The sequence below is a fragment of the Phoenix dactylifera genome, chromosome 1 (assembly GCF_009389715.1).
Source record: "Phoenix dactylifera cultivar Barhee BC4 chromosome 1, palm_55x_up_171113_PBpolish2nd_filt_p, whole genome shotgun sequence".
Taxonomy (NCBI): domain Eukaryota; kingdom Viridiplantae; phylum Streptophyta; class Magnoliopsida; order Arecales; family Arecaceae; genus Phoenix; species Phoenix dactylifera.
This window is the reverse complement of record NC_052392.1, coordinates 7937853-7946855: the sequence shown is the minus strand read 5'-3', so window position 1 is coordinate 7946855 and position 9003 is coordinate 7937853. Positions and strand designations below refer to the sequence as shown.

Here is a 9003-nt window from a genome sequence, read left to right as displayed (position 1 = left end):
ATGGCACGTCCAAGCCAGCTGCCGAGTTACTCCCTTCGCTACCTCCGCCTAAGAGCGGCCCTTCGCTGCACCTCTAGGATCAGGGGCAGCAGGTCCATCAGCCTTCCCCACCTCCGGCAGTGTTGGACCCCCTTCACGGACGGCCATGTATCACACCACTCTACTTTTCGACGAAACTCCCCAGTGACTCCCCAGGGTGCACGAAATTTGATGCACCCCCTCACCCGCTCAACCGCTCATTTTCCGCATCATTTTTTTTCAAAAAATTTTATTCAAGCATATCAAAATAAATTAAAGGAAATTAACACAATAACACCTACACAAGTTGATTGCAAAGCATTTAGTAGCCACACTCACCAGGTGCAGGAACCCACTAGATTGCTGTAGAATATCCTAATATTGTTAAAGTAAAAAAAAAAAGCTTCTAATCTTGACCCGTATTTACTGATAAACATGGAGGTTATGCAGCAGCTATAAAAACTTAAGTTCTAGTGAGATATCTCAGTCAAATAATTAATGGGCACTACTATGGCCCACCACTTGCAGAATCAAACGAAAATGCCTGAGAGCTGACGAGACCTTCTATTCAACTAATATTAATGGAAAGCATTTTAGAAGTGGGGAGGTGGTCGAAGGGGAAGACCTGAAGAGGGGGGTCGTAGAGGACGGTGAGGGTGGCGGGGCCTTCGCCGTCCTCGCGGCGGGGCATGTGGTGCCAGGCATGGTCGATGATGGAGACGACGAAGGTGTCGGAGGAGTAGAAGATGAGGTGGGGGACTGCGAGGTCGGCGGCGAGGCGCACTACCAGAAAACACGCGTATAGTGACGGAGATTTCCATCGCTATACCGCGTTTCCGGTTACTAATATGAGATTTGGGACCAGAGCTTCCATCACTGAATTGGTTACAAAAACACGCGTCACTACTGAACATGCTCCGATAACTCTCCACCCCCTCGGGTGGGCTCAAAGATGTTGGTTGTGCGTTCGGGCCATGTTTGGGCCAGGCCTGGAATCTTCGTAATAAATTTGAGCCGGGCAAAAACTGGCCCAAAATATTACCATCGCTCACGCGTTTCTTATTCGTTTCCGAGCTCCCTCCAGCCACAAAACCCCTCGGAGGAGCTTCTTGAAACTCCCGTCGGTCCCGCCCGTGCTTCGATCTGTCCGTTGGCGCTCCGATTTCGAACCCGGTCGGTGCGAAACCGCGATTTTTAGGGTTTAAGCCTCGTCGTCGCGCTGTGTTCCCAATGCTCCTCCCAAGATTTCAAATCTTTTTGTTTCCATCGGAATTTTAGGGTTTAAGGATCGAGATGGAAGCGGATGAGATGGATGATTCGCCGAGCTACTTCAATCCGGAAGATCTCAGCAGCAGGGAGCAATTTCGCCGCTATAGGTAGTCCCTTCCCTTCTCTTTTTTCCTCATTAGTTGGGTTTCAGATCGGACTCTTCGCTTGGATTTCACTTGGATCTTTAGGGTTTCAGGAATCACTTCTTGGCCGGGAGAACCCTCTCTCACCGAATCGCTTAACTTATAGAACGATAGATGACCGTATCTTTTGCCTTTAGGGTTTTAGGAAGCACTTCTAGACATGGAGAATCCTCTCTCAACGAATCGCTTGGCTTATAAAACGATAGATGACCGTGTCATTTGCCTTTAGGGTTTTAGGAATCACTTCTTGACAGGGAGAACCTTCTCCCAACGAATCGCTTAACTTATAGAACGATAGATGACCATGTCTTTTGCCTTTAGGGTTTTAGGAACCACTTCTTGTCAGGGAGAACCCTCTCTCAACGAATCGCTTAACTTATAGAACGATAGATGGCCATATCTTTTGCTTTTGGCAGATGAAATTTTTCCCTTTTGTGGTCAAAACCCAGCCAATGGTAGCATTGCTAGGCCATTAACAACTACTTCCTGGAGTGAAAATCCCGAGTATCGCCAATTATACATAGAAATCACAGTTTTTCTCGTCTTTTCCATGTTATTCTTTCCTTTTATATTTTTTCTTGACCATGTAGTTTCTCTTCATCTGTTTCTAACTTCAGCATTTCTAGATTATTGATTTTCCAATGCCAAAAAAATTATTTTCTTTTTCGTTTGCATTCCCTTCTAGAAATTCCAATTAAATACGATTATATGCAGACAACGTGTTTTTTCCGTATTCTTGGCATTATATCAATTTACTTAATCTATTTTCATCTTTATGAGATCTGGCAGGATGATCATCCTTTTTTTTTTTTGTTTTTTTTTTGATACACTTGTGAATAACACACATGAATAATTGATTAGACTTGGAAATCTGATGCATAAGTTAAATAAGTTTCTATCATAGACTAGGTATGCTACTTTGGTCCAAATATATGGGCTGCATTTTTAGGAATAATCAACTTGAAGAAGAGGAGAGAATTTAAAGGAAAACTAAGGAATTGGAAGACCACATGATAGAAGAAGAGGAAGACATTACATCCAATGGCGAGGATCCCCAAGTTATATGATTTTTTGATAGTTTAGAGATGTAGGCCACATCCAACGACTCAAATTATCGGTGTTGCCCCGCGCCCTGTTCATCTGGTAAGAGTCGACCTTATTTGGGCTGTTGCATGGGCACCCACATTATTAGCTCTACTCATATAGATATTTGATCAACGTTGTATATATATCCACTGACATAATTCACTTGGTTATTTATTCCATTTTAGTTCCACTTTTATATAATTCATCTAGTTCTTTATACCATCTGAGTTCTTTGAAAGTTCTATTCAGCTATTTATCTTAGTGAGACAACTTTCCTTCTGCGATGTCCACTTATTTCTTATGTTCCACCATACAGGAAGAGGCAGTCGACCTCAAATATTTCACCACTCCTAGGAAATTCGGTGTCGAAATTTTCTGATGCAAGACTCTTGTTAGATGGTAATAACATTCAAAGGCGACCCAATACTGCACTCTTGCTTGAAGAAATTAAACGGGAAGCGGATAGTATTGACACTGATGGCTTGGATAAAGTATTAAATTCATCGAAAAGACGGGCATCCATTGATAGTCATGCAGTCTCTGAGCTGAATGCTGGTTTCGATTCAATTCGACAAGTGGCAAGCCAATCACTAAAATCTTGCAAGAATGAAGATGAGGTCTTGGCAGATGGAGAGACGACTTTTACATTATTTGCTTCTCTTCTTGATTCTGCACTTCAAGGTTATTAGCATGATATATCACAATTTTTAGTCTCATAATTACAATGATATGCATGCTACACTCTGCAAGGATAAAGCAACAATATTGCTTTTTGTAATGTATTAGCATTCAGACAGAGGTAGCTCCTTGTTCTAGAGAAAGTTGACAACAGCAATGTTTAATCGACATGAGTGTTCAAACTTGATGAGAACCAAATCTTGAACTCTTAGCTTGTAATATACCATATTCTAAAAATTTGTTGCATCACTGATAATTTGGCTTGGCCATCACTTTCACCTACAAAACACTTGCTTCATAATATTTTTGTCTTCTCTTACATGCACCTGCTTCAAAGTGCTTCCTTACCTTGATAATTTTATCTCTCCCGTCTTGCTCTTGCAACCTAAGTTGCTTAGATACCCACCCTGAATCTAGTTTGCTAAGGGCTCAGTGCAAGAGAGTGCTGTTGGTATTTATTATTTCTCAGTGTGGCTAACTAAGGGCTCAGTGCAAGGGAGTGCTGTTGGTACTTATTGTTTCTCAGAGTGTAGCATATTCTGCTGCAATACAGAATGGCACAAACAGATATTTTGTTGCTTAGGCTGTCTTCATATAAAACATAGGTTGTTCTTGACAATGTCATTTTTAGTTTGCTATGGGTTGTGATAGCATTTTTATGATTTATAATAACTTTGGTTTTCTTGTTTTTGAAGGTCTGGTTTACTTTTGCAGGTGATAATGGTTTGAATTTGACAACTTGTTTTGGAAAATAAATTTGAGCAGATCCAATAGTGACAAAGTTCTTATTCTCTTTATTTTAAAAATTAAAATAATTTTCTTGAGCCTCATGCATATATTTTTGTAGTAGATCACATATTTCTACGAAAGTTCGAAGTGTTTTTGCATTGATTGCTCCAATTTTAGAAGAACTTGAAACTAATGCAATGATATTTCATTCTTTTTTTTTTCCTTTTAAATGCTTGCAGTTGGGCTGATGTATACTCCATTTTTCACTCGTGTCTTCATCCAATTTGTGTTGGTTATTATTATGTGTATGATATACCTTGTGTATGTGCTCGATACCTCTAATATGTATCTCATTGCTTGAAAGTCTAAAAGGCCTAGATACTTATATAATATGTTGATACTTTCTGGATGCTCTTGAGATAGGTGTTTATTTTCTTCCTCAATGAATTTTAATCATAGAATTTATGATTTGAATGTCATTATATGAAGCATAGACTATATTGTGATAATTAGTTATGCTTTTTGGATGTTTTTTACATGTATGTTACGAAAACATACGTATGCATGTCGTGTCCTTGCCTTATCATATCACCTTTTTTATTAATATTTGCTGTGTCAACTTTTCGTATCGTGTCATATCCATATCCGATATGGTTGTATCCCTATCTGTGTTTCATATCTATTTGCCTGTCCCTCAAAAAAAAAAAAAAAACCTTGGCTTTACATTAATCCTAGCATTGTTGTGAATAGAAAAAAAAGAAAAAAAAGTTTTGTAAAATGATTTCTTGCACTAGTTATAATTTTCATTATTAGGCAAATTAAAGATTTTATTGATATTTTTTTACATTTATATTTTCAAATTCCATTATTTGGTGTGTAATTGTTGAGTAAGAAACATTTAGGTCCATTTGGCTTGCAACACACGTTAGACAATTAATGTTCTCTTTGCTCGTATATGACATTATTTATACCCATATGATAGTTATGCTAACCATTAATGTACTCTTCAGCAACCTGGTTCAAGACCAGTATGCCAGGTTGGGGTTAATAATTGGACTTATCTTGAAAACTTGGTTGGGTCTAGGTTTTGTAATTTGGGACATGACCTAACTCAGGCCATAATTTATTTGGATCTAATTGAGTTAATATAAAGTATACCTGACTTGACTTGAACGAGATGTCACCTAATTCGAAAACCTAAATCATGTAAAACAAGCCTCAACCTAGACCCAAATATTTTGGGTTGGGTTCGGATTATGCTTGGGCTCGACTCAATCCGGATGGCCCATTGGTCTATTTTTTTTCATGAATTCGATCTAATATGTCCTGATTAGCGAATGGATTGGGTTTGAGTCCAAAATCAACACCTGAAATGTAGCCCAGGTCAGGTGAAACATGCCCTGGTTTGATCCTACTTGTTTGCAGCCCTGAAGATCTCCACCAATTTGCTATTTGAAAACATTCCCCTCGCCAACCCACCTGCTCACTTACCAACCCACATACACACATACAGAGAGGGAGAGATTTATGGTTTTAATTATAATATGAAGAATTTTGCTTGATGAGAACTTTAGCTTTATCCATTGCTGAAGGTGCTGCCAAAAATTCCTCATAGTAAATGGGAATACTATGAATTAAAAAGAACAGACATCTACAAAACCGTGAGGAAGTGTCTTTTGATGCTAAAGTCAATCTAAATGGTAGGAGCTTCAAACATTCTAGTGTCCCTAAAACTTATAGTTGTATCCCATCTCAGAAAATAGTTCATGTTATTTTGTCTATACTTGGCATGATCCACAACTCTTATACCATGTTTGCTAAAACTGCCCTTAGCCAAATAAAGAGAAAGAAAGCACCTATTTAAGCTCGATGCTGAGATGGGGTATAAGCTACATTACTAACCCTTCTACAAATTGTGGTAGTGGCTACGAATCATTCATATTTTTTATTATGTCATTTATGTTTGCCTTTATTAATGTGAGAAATCAAATTTAAAAATGCTTGGTTTTTACATATTGCAGGGTTGATGCCTTTCTCTGATCTTATTTTGCGGTTTGAAAAGTCATGCCGGAATGTCTCCGAGGCAATAAGGTTTGCTTTCTATAGGAGCTTGTACTTTAGAGTTTTGCACCACTTGTATGATCCCTCATTGGAGGATGTAAATAGAAAATACTGCAAAATGTTCGGTGAGATGATTTCGTTGTCCCTGAAATATAATGAAAAGAGAGCAGATAAAAATAGCAATTTCTCCTTTCCACGACTTGGGGCAATAATGAAGGTGATATTATTAGAGAAGTAGAATTCCAATACAGGAAAAAAAGCAATTTCTTGTTTGATTTGGGCCAATAATGAAGGTGATATTATTAGAGAAGTAGAATTCTTTGATGGCAAACTCCACCTTTTTTTGTGACATTTTTTTAAATAGTCTTGTATGCTCAGATTCTGAACTCATGTTTGATAGGAACAGCCTTGATAAGGTAATGAAAACTTGCTAAGAAGTAGTAACAGAAATACAGTTTTGGGCTGCATGAAGAAATAGTCAATCTGCAAGCTATCTGTTGGAGATTCCCAAACCTTCAATTAGGTACTGGAAGGAAAATATTCTGACTGTTCAAATTACTTAAATCATTTGAATCATTTTATAGAGAAATATAACTACTTTTGACATATGATGGGAAATGTCGATTTGGGTACTCCTTCAAGTGGCATGAAATGAACATAAAAACCTGATCTTTGAAACTTCTCAATTACTGGTTTTCAGGCTTAAATTTACTTGGCGAAACTAAAGATCTGGGATGTAATTTGAGTCAAGTTAAATCGTAGACTTTTCTCCCCTCATGGATTTTCTACTTTTTCAATGCCCTAATTTACGTCTATCAGATTTTAACTAAAGTCAAAGCATATAACTTAAGTGGTGTGGATGGGTTAAGCAATATACACAATTGAAAATAGAAAGGTAAGGTGTTTACTTGGCATCACCTTTATTTTTCTATGTTTAAAAACAGAAAAATAGATCTTTTTTTTTAAAATTTTTAAAAAATATAAACATGTTTGGCACAATCAATTATATTTAAAAATATGAACCTGGCGATGGTGGTGGAGATGGTAGTGGCGACATAGGTAATAGAGGTGTCGATGGTGTTGGTGGTTGGGGTGGCGAAAGTGGTAAGGAGTGTGGTGGTTGGTTGGGGGGGGGCATTAGCGATTTTGCAAAGGTTACCATGATGTTGATGGCAGTGAGATGGAGGCGGTGGTGCGCGATTGCAGTAGTGAGGGTGTTAGTTATATGATGAATGCAGCAATGATGTTGGCGGTGGTGTGGTGACTGCTGCAATGATGATGGTGTGGGTGCTAATGATATGGTGGAAGTGATGATGATGGTGGCCGTGGTGTGGTGAAGGCCGTGATAGTGGTGGCGGCGGCAATTGCAGCAGCGGAGGCGACGACTGTAGTGGTGGAGACAATGGTAGCGTAGAAGTGGTGTTGGTGGTAGTGTTAAAAACATGTGTTTCTTGTTTTTGAAAATATTGAAGTTAAGAATATTTTACTTTTATTTTTTAAGAAATAATGAAAGTGACTTTTGAAAAATATAAAAAAAAACAATAACACTAAATATGCCTTTTTTTTGATTTTTGTGATTTTATTTTAAAAATAAAAAATTATAAATTAAAGTAATGTCAAATAGGCCCTTTGTTAACATGCAGGGTAACTTACAAATTCATCACAACCAAAGGAATGCTCCAAGAGATGGGAGAATCTGTGGTAGCTGATTATACTTCATTACCGTGTAATGGTATTTCAAATAGGCTGCCAATAATGTAATATGTTCAGAGGACAGAAATGTCACGCAACCAGAAATGTCCTTAGGTATAGTGCTGCCATAAATTAACCAGCTAACGCTCTTTTAGTAAGTTTCAACTACTTACATGTGGATGGATATATGCAGATAGTTTATGTCCATAGTCATCATTAGCAAAACATGACCAGTTATTTGATCAGACAATCTTTGCTGGGAAATGATAAAGTGGATACAACATAGAAGATTATTTTTGCATTCACAGTGCTAGCTGTTGCGGAAGCAGAGGATGCAGAACGTGAAGTTAATATGGCATGTGTATTGGACTACTGCCCAGAGTACCCATACAAATAATTTATAAGTTGCTTAAATCTCGGTATTGAGGCTTGTCCTGGTATCAGGCTGGTTAGATACAGTATTGAGATGGACCATAACAACCATAATCAGAAGAGTGAAGAAAAATAATAAATATAAAAAATTAAAAAGTTGGTGTCCTTTATTGCTGGTTCATCCCAATCCATCCCAAGTGTTGAGATGTGCAACTGTCCCATTTTATCCTGGTTGAGACGGACTGGGATGAACTTGCTTGGAGAGACCTGGGTCCCTGGATTCATCCAGGACCCAATCTCTCTGTGGTCTGGTATGTTACTGCCAGGATGGACTGGGTCTTTAAACTTTTGTTGTAAGGGAGGGATTTGGATCTGATAGAAAGCCATCATTAGGCATCCTTCCGTTGGGCTACTGCTCCGTATGAAATATGATTGTTTTAACTAAGAGATTTGGCATGCCTAGTATTAGTTGCATTGTAAGTGATTTTCAAGGGAATCTAGCGCTAACCAGATGAAAATCACCGAGGCAAGTCCTGTTCGAAGCTGAAGCTAGAAGTCCTCTGGGGAATCAATTTCTGGATGAGATAGGAATCAAGAGAATAAGAATCGAGATGAACCTGTATATAGTTTTGGAGGAAACAAGGTGACCCTGTAGCGCCAATTGAAGCATCATTTTGAAACTAGGATCTATATGACTGTTCCTGAAGGATGGTTGCATACACATTGCAAGAAAACCAATTAACTATTTTGTTAGCAAAGCAAACAGATAGGAGTAATAGATAGCTTAGAGACGTCTATTGGAGCTTGTTAGTCTGGATGTATTCTGTGAGGTTCTAAAATCTAAATAAATTCCTAATGGAAGTTGTAAACCTGGAACCCAAGAAATGGATTATCCTTTATCCAATTTGCCAAAAAAACTTATTTAATGATGACTGTGTTGGCCTTGATGCCTTAT

At 38.3% G+C, this 9003-nt stretch overlaps 1 protein-coding gene across 1 annotated transcript in view; it reads left to right on the top strand.

Annotated features, from left to right (window-relative positions):
* The first annotated feature begins 1084 nt into the window (after positions 1-1084).
* LOC103697947 (nuclear pore complex protein NUP107) overlaps positions 1085-9003 on the top strand; it is a 51973-nt gene continuing 44054 nt past the window's right edge. The window contains 3 exon segments of the mRNA XM_039125467.1: positions 1085-1394; positions 2833-3197; positions 5945-6014. Coding sequence (XP_038981395.1) covers positions 1312-1394; positions 2833-3197; positions 5945-6014 — 518 coding nt within the window. The 5' untranslated portion in view covers positions 1085-1311.